This window comes from Doryrhamphus excisus, chromosome 11 (genome assembly GCF_030265055.1).
Source record: "Doryrhamphus excisus isolate RoL2022-K1 chromosome 11, RoL_Dexc_1.0, whole genome shotgun sequence".
NCBI lineage: Eukaryota > Metazoa > Chordata > Actinopteri > Syngnathiformes > Syngnathidae > Doryrhamphus > Doryrhamphus excisus.
The window spans coordinates 3,872,144-3,889,778 of record NC_080476.1 but is presented as its reverse complement, the minus strand read 5'-3'; the positions used below and the strand labels follow the sequence as shown (position 1 = coordinate 3,889,778).

The window sequence follows — 17,635 nt, the reverse complement described above, 5'->3', positions numbered from 1 at the left end:
ATCTAAAAGAGAAACAGGTGTTCATTTATCACATAAGGATTATGGATGAACAGCAAAATAAAAAAAAGTGCATTTTTCCTTTAAAAATGATTATTTTCTGCCCTCACGATGCTAATGTCTGCCATGATAGAACACAGGATGTTTTAGCTGTAATAACAAAACAATGATTACATTTTTAATCTTACAAGATTTTGGCACAATCAATTCACTTAAACATCGGAAGCGCTAGGAAACATTTTGGAGTTGTTGTCATGTGACAGTCTCGTGACTCTTCCAATATGGCTTCCCCAAAATGGCATTCAGGTAAGCTATATCACTCCCAAAAGAGTTTATTTTGCCATTGAAGCTCATTAGAAAGCCATTTAACAATTTTAATGCTTTAATAAGGTGTCAAATATTACAATTCATAAAAACAAGCGAGGAAAATATCACTGTCATAGGTGTAGCCTTAAAATTGCGATGGAAAGCCTATTTGTCATAATAGCAAATGAGACACTCAATAAATGTCACTGTTTGTTGTAATGATTTTCAATAAATACATGTTCTTTGCTTTGATTCAGACTTTTTTGACATTAAGTTTTACATTAAGTACCAATGACGTGGCTTCTTATGGGTAAAAACTTTCCTCTAAATTATGGCTACGTTCATACTGCAGGTCAATTCCCATAAAAAAAAAAATATATATATATATAAATCTAATATGTATGCGATGCTAGTGCAGTCTAAATGGTCAGGTCGCATACGTATATCCAACCTATATCATCCAAAAGCGTGCTTTGCCGTGCCTATCGAGACTTGGATAAAGGTAGTCACGCTCCAGCCATCTGCAAAATTCTTGACCACTTTCTTCTGCAACACAGGATCAACAGGGGAAGAAAATATTTACCTCCATTGCATCCTTGAAATTGTCACAAACGCGGCGAGGAGAGCATCCACACTGAAACAATCTTTACTTCCGTAAACACATAGCAATGATTGTGACTTCCCACACACTTTGCGGAATAGGGCATCATACCTTGCAGTGTCAACGTGTCATATAACCTTTGGGACTCATTGTGACCAAAATGCAAGCATACACGGTGCACGCACACACACACACACACAAAGCTTTGTCACAAACAACACTTTTATTTCTTGTGTGATTGTTGTTTTTGACAACACAATCACAAACTGTTTTCAGGTTTATGTTCAACACTTTAAATCCCAAAGACCTCATTCAAAACCAACTAGCAAGATGTTTCAAATCAGCAACATTCTATGTGAGGTTTAGTTATCATAAGAATAATAAACAAATAATGTGTCAGTGATAATCTGCCCTCTACTGTTAGCGTAAGATGGGAATTTCTTCTTGCATAGAAAGCAATGCCAGAGGGGGGTAAAGAGTAACAAAGTGCACAAGGAGACAAACAAGGCAGCCTAAAAGTCTCAACCACAATCAATGCTACGTCTGCTCTGCTGAGACCACGGAGAGGACAGGAAGGAGGTAGCAGGAGGCTACTTTAAATGTGAATTTTGAAAAAAAAAACAGCGAGTGAAATTAGCAAATGACAACTAAAATCCCCACAATACTTTGTCAAAATTGTTGCTAAATCTGCTAGCATGACAACATTCAAAACAAACACCTCCCTGAGTCTCAAAGTGGACATCTGTTTCCCCCAAACGTCTGTTTCCACAAGCACAGATTTCCAAAAAGTTGTGAAGGTTACCAAAATAATGCTCTATACCACCTTTTGGGGTACGTAACGGGGCGGATCTCAACGCGGTGCAGTGTGTTGATTGATGGACGGAAAATAGTCATTATCTGATGACAAAAAAACAACTTCCTGCCACAAGAAGATGTCCTCTTTTCGCTAATGTCTGAACTTACCCATGAGTTGGAATAAATTGATCAACTTTAATATGAATTGATCACAGACCTATTTTCACAAAAGTACACTTTCACAAAAGATATGCTGCTGTTTATGTGTTAATGTTAAAACATGCACTAACTTGGGTGCAGAATAGCAAACAACCACCATGGTGCCACCATGTTAGCTCTATTATACATAGTTTGCTGCCTCAATGTTGGTGTAAGCTGTTTTTATTGCACCCCTCATTTTGTTAGCACAAGTAAACAGGACATAGTGCACGGTGCATTTATTTTGAAGGCAGGACATATGTTGTGTGGGTTGCTCTTTTGCTCAAAGAGATGGGAATAAACTAAATCAATGAAATAAACTTGCATCCTGCAGCCATAGTTCCTGTGCTTTATTTACATCAGTGGGCATCCTGAACCCATGAGACAGACTTCATTTAGTGACTGCTTTAGAGGAAGTCCATCTTGGTTATTTCTACGCTACGCATCTGGAGGTGTTTAATCATGTTGGCCGTGCACCCTCCTTTGCGTCATATCATTGTGTTGCAATTTTTGGTGAGGTTAAGCCAAACCTCGTGGCTGCTTCTTCTTCGTTGGTGGTTGTGGCTATTTCTTCCAGTCGAAACTACACAATTAATTCCAAAAATTTGAACCATCCCAAGAGAATCTGAATGTTAGTCCTGGTTCTCCTTGACGCTTTGAAACTCGATGCCCAACGCTAGTTACAGCTGACAAAACAAACAACAGACTCAGAGCGCTTCAACCCTGGTGGAGGTCTTTGATTGTGTCCTTACACTGAGTGTCCACGCCATGATGTCACTGTGCTATTTGATCAGGATTTTCACTTCCTGCTTCCTGCTTTCACTTTCTCATGTGCAGGCTGCTCCCTTTCAGGGAACGCTCTCCTCCTCACGCTCCTCAGGATCCAGTAAGCTACTGTCACTGTTTGGGTCTTTGTCTCTCACTGAGGCCTCGTCTTCCATCTGTGGAAGACAACTTGGACCTTGTTCGTCCTGCTCATCTGACTCCGCCTCCTCTGATAACGGATACATGTTCCTGGAGGGTTCTCCTGCGCCAGGCGTGGCCTCGTAGGTGACCCGGTGGTGCTTGTTGAACAAACCAAAGTCTAAGGGTAGGACCCCGTTGGGCAGGCCATTGGGGGCTTCAGGCGGTCTAGGCGAGGCTGCAGAACCCGTCCGTTTGAGGATGGAGGCGGTGATCTTGAAACGGTTGCTCTTAGTGTGAGTGCCAGTAGCACAGGAAGCCACCTTCAGCGAGGCGTTGGGGTAAGCCAGGGTGGACTCCGCCGGACCACAACCGCTACTGCTGCTGGTGGTCTTACGCTCGCCCTGCAGTGCCGGCCTCCCCGTCTTCATCATGCCCATCACCTCGTAACGGAAACTGGAGATGTCTTGCTTCAGTTCCTGACACACAGAAGAAACAGTACATTCAAATTTCGTCTACATTCCATCATCATCATATTGTTCATGCTCTTGTCTACCTTGAAGTTGTCTTCAGTCAGGCCTTCCTCCGTCTTGGCGTCTCTGATCATGGCGGCCACGTAGCGCTTCACCAGGTTCCTCAGCACCTCCTGCGTACAGTTCATCCATCAAAGAGGCCATCAGCACACCTTCCACTGGCGTCTCCATCGAGCAGTCACGGCCCGTTAAGCGGGAGACAAATGGCAAGCGGCGAATCAAAAAGGAAGCGCATTTTGAGAATACTCACACCATACCTCGCCCCCACTCACATACCCCCAACCCCCCCGCTGATGTGAACAAATAGTAAGACACAAAATATACACCCCAATGACTCTTGTATGACTCACCACTAATGTCTTCTATCAGCAGATGGAAATGAACAAATATACAAGTGCTGTGTTTCTAACACACACAGAAAGAGGCGGGTCTTGCCTGGTACTGATGGTTTATTCTCAGGTTCTCTGCAGCTCGCCTCTGCACAGAAGATAAGAAATAAAACATATGTTCTTCCTGTCAAAGTCACCAGGAACATGTGGATGCATTGCATCACAATCAACAGGCAGTGCTCCACAATAACGATGTACCGATGGCCCGGGGCAAGTTTAAACAAAATTGGGGCAAGTAAATCCAATCAGTGATATTCCCGTCGGGCAAGTGTACTTTGGCATGCCATACTGCCAAGAGTTTTTTTAAAACCGGTTCTTGTTGGGTGTTGGTAAAACACGGACTGCGTAATTCCGGCGCTAATTTGTAAACCAATCATTGCAAATCTTGAAATGGACCAATCAGAATCGTTTATTTAGACCAGGGGTGCTCATTAAGTCGATCGCGATCTACCGGTCGATCGCGGAGGTGGTACTGGTCGATCGCTGGTCGATCGCGGCGTGACATTAAAAAAATATCATCCTCGCATCAATGCCGTCACTTGATTGATATACAGGGCAGCCATTCAGATGACAACTGAATGTTGCCCTTCGGGCGACCAATCAAATCAAACAACGTCTCTAAGTGCAGCAGAACTTACGATGTCAGCCTATCATCCATCCCCGTTACTTGATTGACATACAGGACAACCAGTCAGATGACAACTGAATTTTGACCTTTAGGTCACCGCTCATGCGTAAACAGCGATGCAAAGTGCTAAGCTAGTCGGCGAATTGCGTTAGATTTTAAGCCCTCGCTAAAGTTTATGGTCACTAAAATGAGTGAAGGAGCTGGACCAAGTAAAAAGGCAAAAACATATCACTTCCATACGGAATGGGAGGTGGACTTTTTTTTCACAATGTCTTTTTCGAAGTGCGTTTGCCTCATATGCCATTCTACCATCGCAGTACCAAAGAAGGGAAATGTGGAGTAATGTGGAGGTAATTACAAAAAATGTTAATTGTTAATTATGTGTGTTTTGCAATATTGGCTCATTTGGTTATGTAAGGTACATCAACATACATTGTACGTACAAATAATCCTCAATACATTTGAAAATAAATAGATGTTTTGCATTTTTGTAGTGGGTAGATCATTTTGACTCGGTTATTTTAAAAGTAGCTCGCATGCTGAAAAAGTGTGAGCACCCCTGATTTAGACCATAGTCCACAGTCTGCGTTTTACCCAAACCCGTTCTTGTTGGCGATCAACCAATCAGCGATGGTTTGACTAGGAAAACATCTATCATGGCGTCCCTGCCAACATGGTCTAATTCTTCAACAACTTGTGAAGGAAAACAGCAAAAAGTGATGAAGCAGTGCCTCCTAAACAAGTATTTTATTAGCGGCAGCAAATCAAATGATGGCACAGGTGAGTGAATCACATTGCTGTGACAATTTGAAGTGGTCACAATGAAACACCACCCATTAGATCCAATACCAAGTGCTGATTTTGCACAAACTACAAAATCTAGCGCTTCCATTTCTCTGTGGATTTTTCTCACCTTTGCTTCACAAATTATTGTTTGACTATTGAGCATTTTTTCTGGATTAAAAACACTTTACTAGTACTCAAATGTGTCTATTCAATAATGTTTCATTGTGGTGCACAACTTAAATATCACTGCTTACTACGACTACCATGTGTAAGGTAGTATGGCACGCCATGTTAACATACATTTCAGACATTCCTCCAAATACAATGCATCAGTATTATTATCTAATGAATTATCAGCATATTCGCGCAAGTTCGGGCAAGTAGTTCTCACCATAAGGATTCCCCATGGGCAAGTCATTTTTGTTTTTAATGTAGAGCCCTGAACAGGGTTCGTGTTCTGACAATGAGCACCGAAAATATCAGTTTTGATAGAGCAATACCTGGACGTTTTGGCTGAAAATGGTAACTAAGAGTTTGATTAGCTTGGGTAACTCGGTGGTCACAGCAGTCTGCAGTATTAGTAGAAGCTAGTTTGGCCACCTAGATGGTCATGTTGGTCAAAATCGGTTTCTTGGTTAACAATCACGACCACCTAGGCTGAAAATATTGACCAGAATATCTGCGCTGGGAGGTGACCAGCTAATAAAAATCAGCTGGATTCTTGCATTCGACACTGTAACAGTAATAGATTTCTTGCTTAGATATTGACTCACTCCGAGTGTCCCGATGGTGTCGTGTCTGGTGGAGCTGCTCCTGTGACACACTTGTGTCCTGATCCAGCACATGAGGTACCAGAAGGTCTTTGGACTGGGGATGATATTGAAGGGCGGCGGCAGGGTGGCCCCCTCCTCAAAGTAGCTCATCCACAACTTAGTCCTGGCAAACTTCCACTCAATATCGGCGTGATCCTACAGAAGCAGAGCATGGAAGAGTTTTATCCAGTCGGATACTGGATTTGTGTTGCGTGCTCTCACCGCAATGTGCTGGTAGGAGTTGTTCATCATGGCGATGAGCATGTTGAGCAGCACCACCAGGGAGATGATGTTGTACGTGCCAAACATGGTGGCCCCCACAAACTCTGTGAACTGGTGGTCTGCGTCCACGTTGGTGACGTAGAGGCTGATCAGACCGAAGATGGACCAGAAGAGAGACTGCAGGGTCTCGAACAACCTGAGGAAGGACACGCATGGCTGCGTTTGTCATGTTTGTTTGTCCGTCAGCAACTGAGCAGACTAAAGTATTGGGACAAGAAGTGAAACCTGAAGAAAACGTGGAGTCAACGTGCAGCAATAACACCTTCTATTCCTCTGGGAAGACTTTTTAAAAATTCTGGAGCGTGACTGTGTTCATTTATGAGGTCAGATGTCATGGATCTTGGACCTGAGAGAGGGCTATCACAGCAATCAAAGATACCTCTGACAAGTGCCTCGGGGCGGTTGTCGTTTTTTGACTCCAAATCAGAAGGTTGCATGTTCAAATCACGTCAGGGTCAGGCTCCGCCACTTTCTTTATGGATCTCGTTTTGTGCACTGGGAATAGAAAAAGACCTTCTCCAAAGTATTCCCACCAAGCATACTGTACGTAATGGATGCCAGCTGGTGCAGCTGTGCCAAAGTTCTTTGGTAAACCTCGCTCCCTGGTCACCCTGGTCTTCGGGTTGACAGCTTGATGGTTAGCGCACTCATCTGATCCAAAAGGTCTTGCTAAGATGAAGAAAGGACTCACATCCAACATCTGATGAATTAAGATGCTTAGAATTAAGGGCGTATTTGAAAGGGGGTTTCAGGTGGAAATTTTAGATGCTCCTTCCTCTCCAAAGTGACTCCCCTCAGATGTTTTAAAAGCTTTCACACATCTTGTGCCGCATCACTTCCATACCATTACACCAGAAGTGTGTGCAAACTCACGTGGAGAAGGCGTTATTCTGCTCCACGCATCGGATGCCCTTACACTTGCCCCTCTCGCTGGAGGCTTTGGTCTCATAGTAGAAGTAAAGCTGGTTCAGGCCGTTAGCGAAAGCCAGCAGAACCTGCAGGAGGACAGATGATATTACTTCAAGGCTGATGTGTCTTCAGGAGCTTCTGTTCTGTGAGGTTTAGTGGAGCTACCAGGCAGTAGATGAAAAGGAACTTGAGGATGTCCAGCAGCATCCTCCCTAGAGAGATCTGAAGGGGTCCCAGGTGGGAGTTGGCTGTGAAGAGTGAAATGAGGCGAAGAGAGCTGAAGATGTTCGCAATGGCAAAGACAGCCTCCGCTACGAGCGTCGGGTGCCACATCTCCCACTGGTTCCTGGGTTTGCTTCCACTGTACTGAAAAACGAATGAAGAGTCAGTCAACCGATGTGAGAAGAAAGAATCCTTTCCCAAGGCAGAATCTTACCTTGGTGTAGGCGACAATCTTGAGCGAGATGGTGGCCAGGTACAGAGAGTTCATGACAAAGTCCATCAGGTTCCACCAGTCATGAATGTAGTCTTGAAAACCGCCATCCCACATTTGCTTGATCTCAGCCCAGATGAAACCTTGAAAGGGACAGGGTAAAACACGGTCGAGCTGACAAGAATCCTAGTCCTGGACCTCCAAGAGTCCAAAGAGACACTCACCCAGCACCCAGGGCAGGATCATCCACTCCACAGTGGTGGGCGCCGGCCCCTGTCGGTCCTGCTCGGTGGTGACGATGTGTTGCGAGGCGAGCAGCAGCAGGAAGAGGAAGGTCAGGTAGGATGCGGTGTGGCAGATGAACTTGATGAAGGGCTTGCGGATGAAGAGCCCGTAGCGACTCTTGGGGGCGATGAGGTAGCAGAGGGCGAACGCCGGGTAGAGAAGGCCGATGAAGACGCAGGTGATGAACTTGCCCGCCCAGTGGCGCCGCCTCCAGCCGGGGAATTCATCGTACCAGCGTGACGCCAGGAGCTGTTGGCAGTTTGGCTGCGCTACGAACTGATGAGAAAAGTTCAGGACACGTTCACACGTTGTTTGTTTTGAAGATTTGTTTTGAGACCACAAGTTAACCAATAAGCAGGATTCAACTAAAACCACATAAACAATTTCCTCAAAACCTTACAGTTCCAACCTGAAAAGTCCAGTTGCAATCAATGCTACGCAGTGGGAGTATTCACAGGCTTACAGTTTGCTCGTGTCGGGGCCACCAGATGGCGCCTCACTGGAAAACACTGCTGTTTATTGTCATACTGCCACCATCAGGCCTGGAATGGAAAAGTAGTACGCGGCACATCATCAAACTACTCAGACTGACTAGTTGATGATGGTGCGGCCTTGGGCGGGGGTCTATGCTCTGCGGTAAGTTGTACTAAATGTGTGCAAACATGCGCACACATACATAAATACACGATGCAAAGTATCACGTCGAGCCACAAGATCCGAGCCACCGTGTCGACCTGCATCGTTGGGCGCCAAATCTGCAGCCATGTTACCATGGCAACAAGGGATCCTAATTTGTGTGTGTGTGTGTGTGTGTGAGCCCGAGTAGAATGAGTCACATTTCCAGACTTGAAAATGCCGTATGAAGACAAAAAGTAAAGGGAGGAAAAAGTATAAAAAGGGAAAGCAGAAAAGTGAAGTGCTACTAAGGTTCTGAAGCTCGCCCACGTCGGCGCCAGCTGAGTCTTTTAATGAACTTTTACTTGGAAAAGGACAACAAAAATAATGTTTATGCTGTTCTTTCATGTGATATATTTTGTTATTAGTTTAGCTGTCTCCCAGGAACAAAACAATTCAAGTCATTTTTGCATATATTCATACTTTTAATGCCAGAAGTAAATGAGAGGAACAGCTTGGAAAACTAACAAAGTGGTGGAGATAGCAATATTTGTATTTGTGACATAACAGTAGTACTTTTGAGGAAACTTCCAGAGTACAAACACTGAAAGTGGCCATATATTTTCATGATACTAATTTACCTAATCCTGTTTCCTCAACCATTGCAACCTCTTGCTTGAGAGGTATGAAGCCACATCATCACTTTATGTAATTCAAAGAAATAGTTCGGATTTTTTGACGTGAAGTTGTGTGACATCCCCATCAGCGGTGTAGTGCATCCACAGTGACTTACCCCCAACTTTGCTCATATTTCTCTGTCAGACCTCAAAATCAGACCTTACAATCGCCGTGTTAATATCTCTCCCGTCGTATCATTGTGCATCAATTGTTATGTATATGTTCGACATGTGGCTAACATGCTAACCACTTGTACACCGTGCAGCACACTTGTATGCATGTTCAAAATAAATCAAACCATTTATTTGAACTCTAAGAATGATATGCATTTTAGGATTAAATTAAGTACATTCAACTCAATAAAACTCTTGAAAGTAACTTTATTTAAATTGACCAAACACAGTGTCATGGCGTCATTCAAGCCAGAACTGCCACTGCCTACACTGTATGCATATCATTTAAGTGGTACCTCACTTTTTGTTAATAATTTGTTCCAAAAACAATGCGATGTATGAAAACCGAAACAATTTTTCCAATATGAAATCATTTATCTGTTCTGGACACCCAAACATGTTAACGCAATGGATGAAATGGATAAATGAACATTTAACGTCATTTTTGACCTTGATTGAGGACTCTTGTTGGGAAGACGTGGTCTCTGTATTGTTTAACAATACTTTGATTACTTTGATTTCTAGCTTGTGTAACATTCTCAGTTTGTCAAATGAATGCATCCTACAGCCTACTTTAATCCATTGACAGCCCTAATTTCTGTACTTCGGATGCAAAATCATTTTTTTGACGTGAAGTTGGTCAAGTTTGGGCACCACCGCCTTTCAGGATACCGTAGAATTGTGTCGAGCATCGCCATATGTGGTGTTGGGTGTGTGATCATGTAGGTAGACTATCGACATGGCTGAATAAAGGAGGGAGGAGTAACAGACACAACAGTTTGTCACACAAAATATTGCACTGTAACCGAGGCAGTCATCAATACCAGAGACAACATTTCATCAAAAACTGAATCATACAAAAACAGTGGCAATCACAATCTGCTTCGGACCTCAATTTGGCCTGCTGAGAAGTGTAGAAATAGCGTAGATAGAAAAGTAAGCGCAATCAAAGGCGAACCAGAAACAATCATAAAGCTGCCACTTTCTCTTTCTTCTTAAATAAGAAGCACAATTGCCACAGCAAGACTGTACATCTTCATGCACCATGATGCACTGCTTTAGATCAAGTGCAAATGAAAGTAAGCCTGTCGAGGGCCCCCAGGGAGTGGGGGGGGCAAGGAGTTAATGTGCACTTTAATGCTGATCTTATCTACTGTGTGTTCTGATGCTTCACTGCTCACTTTGCTCCCTCCTCGCTCCTCTGACTCCAACCCGCCCGGAGACCGCTCTGCAGAGTTCACACGATATCCTGTTTATTTGTCGAAAAGTATAAGTATACTCATTTTTCATCTTTTGTGAAAGTGTACCTTTGTAAAAAGAAACACAATTCTTTCACAACGCCCAGTGCCGGGTGATTTGCACACCACATAGACATAGACACCTGGCTATTAGTTTGGAAGCTGGTCCACTCCTCCTCAATCTGCGCTAGACACAGGGTCATACAGTGTAAGGTGGTTCACATAGTTCATTGGTCGAGGAGCAGGCTGGCTCACATCTTTTCTGGCATCGACCCAACATGTGATAGATGTCACCGTGGGACAGCTAACCTTACCCATACGTTTTGGTCCTGCCCTACTCTATCTCAGTTCTGGAGGTCTGTGTTCCTCTCACTCTCAGCCATTAACTCGGTTCAGATGAGCCCGTCACCTATGGTGGTGCTGTTTGGAGTGTTACCCTCGAACCTCTCACTGCCATCTTATATGGCTGACCTTGTCGCCTTCCTTAGCTTGCTTGGAAGGAGGGGCTATCCTTATGCGCTGGAAAAACCCTTCTCTTCCCTCTCACTCTGTTTGGATAGGGGATGCTCTAACCTACATGAAATTGGAGAAAATCAGGCACTGTCTCCGAGGTTCTGACACAAAATGTAATAGAATGTGGCATGCATTTCAGGACCCTGTTGCTTCCCTTCGGCTGGACGTCGCCCCCGCTGGTAGCGCTACACCAAATCAATGTATCTCTTTCCGTTCACTGGCAAAGAACTGCTCAGGACACTTGCACTATGGCAGTTGAAAAATATTTGAATGTATTTTTTTTATTTTTTTGACATTGTATGTGCGTGTGTGTATCTGTGTATATACCAATATACACTGCTGTATGTATGGAATTGGGAAAAAAATTGCAAAAACAAATCATAGTAAAAAAAATGTATGTGCCTCGACCATAAGTTCCTCATTACTTCTTCATTAATTCCTATTTTTGTGTACCTTACTGCAAAGTGAGACCAATGGTTTGATATTTATGCACTGCATCGTTGAAAATAGCTCTATAAAGATTCATAGTTCATATCACTAGCCACGTATACATGGACCCAAATATTCCAATTGCATTCGGAAAGAATTTAACCTTTGTATACACCTCATGCCAAAAGAAAAGTGCCAATCCGAATGAACATATAATCGGATTCCCAGGGGTGGAATATTCCTTTCCCCAATTTTGTATCTTGGACCCGCTCAAACGGAAAGTTGTCAGGGTGCGTTCTTCTTTGTCATGTTTTTCTTCTTCTGTTGTTTATTGGCGGTTGGCAAGCAGCTTTCGTGTGCATTAGCGCCATCTGTAGAACAGAATCTAAACCCTTTTATACTATATTCACAAGTCCAGTTTTTCTTTAAAAAGAAAATATATATCTATATAAAAATGTCCCGAGTTTAATTATAAAATATTAGCATGATTTAATTTGATCTTTTCCTGTTTGAATTTATCCCGGGTGCGTTCTTTCAGCGCATGCTCAGATATGACGTAATACGCAGCTCCAGATGTTCTTCAGTTTCAAAAATGGAGGCGAGCAATGGGCACTGGACTGCTGCGAAAAGTTTGTTTTTGATCCAAACTAAATTTCAAGACTGGACGAACAAAAAACTTGCAATACGGAGTTATTCCAACAAGTGAAAGAAAAACTCGGGGAAGTCGGTATCATGTGATGTTGATGCGCTTTACTGCGCATGCCCTATTGACTATTCTGGTTGATTATAGCGGCGGGATTGGAATATTCCTTTTATACCACTGTTTACGGAAAGGTCATTCGGAAAGAGAAAAATTCCTCATGTAAACGTGGCTATTGAACAATTCATGGGGAAGTTCCTTCATTTCATCCAAAAGATCTCTGTTTAGCGCCCTCATTTAAACAGTGAAACTTTTATGACCCTGCCTCTAAAAGGCATCGGAATTGAGAGTCGTTAAAATGGTTGAAATTCAAACAATGCCCAACCCTACTCATGACTCACAGGGACACCTCTATTCTTCTATCCCGACCTCAGTGTTATATGAGATAGATAAGTGTTGATTAGAGATGGCAGCCCAGACAGAAAGCCGTGAACATGAGATCTCGGTAAAACCACCCAGATCCCTCCAAGCCGTGGGGTCATTCCTCACTGAGCAAATCGGAAACAGACTTCCACTATGCACTTTTATCACCGTGTGGCTCGTTTTTCACTCACTGAAAATTCTCATTTGAGTTCCGCTGAGATCAGGGAGGGAGCTCACATCACTCACACCTGCACTCATTGACACCACACGCACGCGACACAATTACTTTTTATCATCTGACAAATTTTTTAATCATGTGACAAGCCAGACTTGTTCTCAGTGAACCTGTCATAGTCCTGGTGTGATGGAAGGATGCTTAATGAAACAGCCCATTTGATTGACAGGCTAACATCACGGAGGAGAGACTAATTAGCGAAAATAATTAACTTCTCATTTCTCGTTAACTTGACCAGCAGCAGCTTAGGGAAAAAAAGGAAACGCAATTATGAAGCTTTCGGTTGGTAGTGTGAACACTTGAACTGCTTCATGAGGATGCATGGGTGTATGAGATTATGAGGTGAGGTTACATTACGTAGCGATGGGGTTATACCAGAGGTGGGCAAACTACGGCCCGGGGGCCACATCCGGCCCGCCAAGTGTTTCAATATGGCCCGCCTGTTTTTTCCAAATATTTCATTTGAACTCAACATAAAACCTGGCATCGTGGCTTGGGCCAATTTTTTGATGGTTGAGGTAGCTGCTTTATCAATTTCGTTATTTGATGTGGTCTGTTACAAAATGCTCCTGTAAAAAGGGACACAAGCACATAATAATAATAATAATAATAATAATAATAATAATGTTGTCAATAATGATAATAATACTACTATTATATTAATATTGTTGTTAATAATATTAATATAATAATGGTAGTAATATTACAAAATACTCCTGGAAAAAGGAGCACAAGCACAATAATAGTAATACAAATAATGATAATAATACTACTATTATATTAATATTGTTGTTAATAATATTAATATAATAATGGTAGTAATAATCGTAGTAATTATTATAACAAAATAATAATAATAATAATATAATAACATTACTATAACTAATAATAATAATAATTCTAATAAAAAAAATAATAATAATAATACATTGAGAAACACACTTTACATCAAATAAATGATTTCAAAGTGCACATATAGCAGATTGCATGACACTTTTACATGTAAAATATGTGTAAAAATATAGGTGTAAAAATGGACTGTTACGTGTAAAATACTACATAATCCCCCCGTCAATTTTGTTAAATTAATGCGGCCCGTGAGTCAAAAAGTTTGCCCACCCCTGGGTTATACTGTGTACTATGAGGTTGTGAAAACAGTTCAGAAAGACTTTTCATATGGTCAGGTGGTTGTCTGATGTTATGGTGTAAAGTTGTGAAATCATAGTATTACAGTGTTCTTATATAGTGTGGGAGGTTACTATTAAACGAGGCTGTGGTATTATAAGGCGATAGTGTGATGTTTAAGGACACCATTCATACTCACTTTTCGACCCTGTCCTTCACCTAGTTGTGAAGTCCTATGGAGCTTCGAAACACAATTACCCGCACAGAAAACTTTCTAGATCATCCAGAATATGCACCCATTCCAGCTGTATTTCCTTGGATTTGTGCTTCCCACCAAAATGGTCTGTTTTAAATGACTCTATCCACGGCCTGCCTATGGGCACGTCCACTCTGCTGTGATTGGTCACACGCCCAACCCCACTTTCTAATATAGACGGTATAGGAGTTGATAATAAATGAATAAAGTCTGTGGAGAGCTAATTGAAAAGTTTTTGGGAGCTACTGGCTAGAGACCCCTGACTTACCGTGTATTAGGGCTGGGTGATATATCAATATATTTTAATATATCGATATTTCTGTTAAGCATGATATAAATAAATAAGCATATCGTTCATATCGATATAGACTAGATTTCATGCGGAGGTCTCATGTTTCAAGATGGCCGAGTGCAAGCTAGTTATGACAGGTCTGTGTCTCTTGGAGAGTTTTTAGTGTTTATTTATTGCTTTATGCAATTTAGTGCTTTATTTATGACTTCCTTATTGTTTTGTGCCACACCGGCCCCTTAGGCACGTGTGCAGCTATGGATAGTCATCTTATTACGTTTGTAGCTTTCTGCTTGCGCCATTGTTGGCACTCGGGAGCAGCTGTTAGCAGCTGTTAGCATCTTTTCGGTACCTCGAATGATCAGATATCCCTGCGGAAATACGGAGGTGGAGAGGCTGCGTAGTTGGAGTGAACAGGGAAAAAGACGGTATAAAGGTCTTCAAAAACGGCATCAACCATGTTTACTGTCTGTTGTCATGGTATATTTTACTTTTTCTATATTTATTTAAAAAAGAGAACAAACTATTTTTTTCAGTGCTCATTTAATAGATTGTCTACATTTAATATATCTAATATATAATTAATATATCTAATATTGTTTACATAAAAAAAATTGCACAAGTATTTGGCTTGACTTTTGTCAAAATTCAGTTTATGTAAAAAAACAAACAATATATATATATATATATATATATATATATATATATATATATATATATATATATATATATATATATATATATATATATATATATATATATATATATATATATATATATATATATATATCAATAGTCTACCTACATATATTGGGATGTGAGTTTTGATTCATATCGCCCAGCCCTATCTTGCGTATGATGTGTATGAACTCAGAGGGGTAACATAGCACCGTTGGTAGGGTGGCAACCTCGCCTACCTGAGGAGGACCACACATTTGTCAGACACACTTTGTCAGAGGTGCCGTCGGTACGGTGGAGCTCAGAGGCCGTATGTGAGGGCACCGACATTAATGCACCTTTCCCGGCGAGAGCGTGCTGCTTCTGGCTCCAGCAACATCATGTCATGTTCACAAAAACAGTCCCGTGTGAAATGCTGTTGACAGATGGAAATATTTTTCTCTTGCTGGAAATCACCAAATACAATAACCTGTTTCATAATCAAAGAAGCAGAGCTTGGGGGAGGGCAGAGTGGGCATATCGCGCCTACAGCCACGCCCATATAAGGATGCCTGTGACATCACAAAGGAACAGTTTTTCAACGCCCTCTGAAACCGAGTATTTTGAGCCATGCCAAACTTCTTTCAGGCCTCATTTCCAAATGCGCAAACTTCATTATCTGAAACTTTGGCATCGTTTAACAGGAGAATACAGTCTAACAGGAGAATACATTCTAACGACATTTATAGGTCAGAAAAGAGAAAAAAAGCATCATATGTCCCCTTTATGGTGTCATCAGGTTACTTAAACCATGAGACTATATTACAAGCCTTTGAGGTTGCTGATGTTGTTGTGATGTTCCCCTGAGATTGTGAGTTTTGTGACATTTTGGAGGTTATGATATTGTCTGATATTTTGTGGATACGAGGTTCTGAAATATGAGGTAGGAGGGTCATGAGGTTATGAGGCCATGAGTTTCTGCATTTGTGAGCACGCAACCTCATAAGTTATGTGAGGTTGTGTTGTATGTGCCGTGAGGTTGTGAATGATAAGCGTCACACATACCTCTTTTTGGTGGTACTTGATGGCTAATTTGAGTCTTGCCAGATCTCCGTTGCCCTCCTCTTCCAGCAGATTGACATCATCTCTGTAGTTGAGGATCATCTCCAGCTCTCGGGAGCTTCTGGTCTGGTCCAGGAGGTCTTTGGCAAACTGCTTACACTGCTGCGACAGCTCCTCATACTCTGATTTGAACTCGTTCTCCACCTGAAAGTGCACAAACGACATAGAAATAAGCTTTCTACGTATATATTCAAGCAGCGCCATCGTGAGACCGGACGACAACATTCAGATGCTCTTTACTTTGCTGAGCTCCTGAAGCTCCCAGCTGAGCCTGAAGGCCGTGAGGAAGGGGTCCTCGCTGGAGAGTGCGATGAGCGAAGGGCTGGATAGCGCTTTGTAGATGTTGAGGCGAGAACGCGAGTGTCGCAGGCTGTCCACGTCAGAACTTGACACACATTCAACACAGTTACAGCGCACCTGCAGCAACACAGACAGTGATGACGGTCTATCGTATTTGGAGGGGGGGTCACGTGCGTATTTTTGTAAGCCTTCAAGTTCTTGACAAACTAAATGTATGTAAACATCTAAGATGGTGCCGATAGTTTTGGTGACTGTTTTTATAATGAAACTGAATTTAGTTAGTTTGTTGTGCGCTTGTTAGATTTTTGTAAACATCAAGGACAATTTTGCATTGCATGTTCCTCATGGGCAAGTGTGCAAGTGGTTAGTGTGCAGGCCTCACAGCTAGGAGACCCGAGTTCAATTCCACCCTCGGCCATCTCCACACAGAGTGTATGTATTCCGGTTTCCCCCACATGTTAGGTTAATTGGTGACTCCGAATTGTCCATAGGTATGAATGTGAGTGTGAATGGTTGTTTGTCTATATGTGCCCTGGGATTGGCTGGCCACCAGTCCAGGGTGTACCCCGCCTCTCGCCCAAAGACAGCTGGGATAGGCTCCAGCACCCCAGCGACCCTCGTGAGGATAAGCGGTAGAAAATGAATAAATGAATGTTCCCTCGTTTATCGTGGGGGATAGTTTCCCATAATATCCCGTAATAAGTGAAATCTGTGATGTCACCAACTTTATTTATTTACAATTATATATATTTTTACCACCCTCGGCCATCTCTGTGTGGAGTTTGCATGTTTTCCCTGTGCATGCGTGTGTTTTCTCCGGGTACTCCGGTTTCCTCCCACATTCCAAAAACATGCTAGGTTAATTGGCCACTCCAAATTGTCCATAGGTATGAATGTGAGTGTGAATGGTTGTTTGTCTATATGTGCCCTGTGATTGGCTGGCCACCAGTCCAGGGTGTACCCCGCCTCTCGCCCGAAGACAGCTGGGATAGGCTCCAGCACCCCAGCGACCCTCGTGAGGATAAGCGGTAGAAAATGAATAAATGAATGTTCCCTCGTTTATCGTGGGGGATAGTTTCCCATAA

At 42.5% G+C, this 17,635-nt stretch overlaps 1 protein-coding gene across 1 annotated transcript in view; it reads right to left on the bottom strand.

Moving 5' to 3' along the window:
* Positions 1–85: 85 nt before the first annotated feature.
* The window catches only part of LOC131138680 (short transient receptor potential channel 4-like), a 28,719-nt gene continuing 11,169 nt past the window's right edge, over positions 86–17,635 (bottom strand). Inside the window, exons 5-15 of the mRNA XM_058087816.1 lie at positions 16,491–16,667; positions 16,194–16,394; positions 7,797–8,133; positions 7,576–7,715; positions 7,305–7,505; positions 7,104–7,225; positions 6,171–6,366; positions 5,910–6,104; positions 3,769–3,810; positions 3,357–3,446; positions 86–3,279 (exon numbers count right to left, since the gene is read on the bottom strand). Coding sequence (XP_057943799.1) covers positions 2,746–3,279; positions 3,357–3,446; positions 3,769–3,810; positions 5,910–6,104; positions 6,171–6,366; positions 7,104–7,225; positions 7,305–7,505; positions 7,576–7,715; positions 7,797–8,133; positions 16,194–16,394; positions 16,491–16,667 — 2,235 coding nt within the window. The 3' untranslated portion in view covers positions 86–2,745. The remainder of the gene's footprint in view (positions 3,280–3,356; positions 3,447–3,768; positions 3,811–5,909; positions 6,105–6,170; positions 6,367–7,103; positions 7,226–7,304; positions 7,506–7,575; positions 7,716–7,796; positions 8,134–16,193; positions 16,395–16,490; positions 16,668–17,635) is intronic.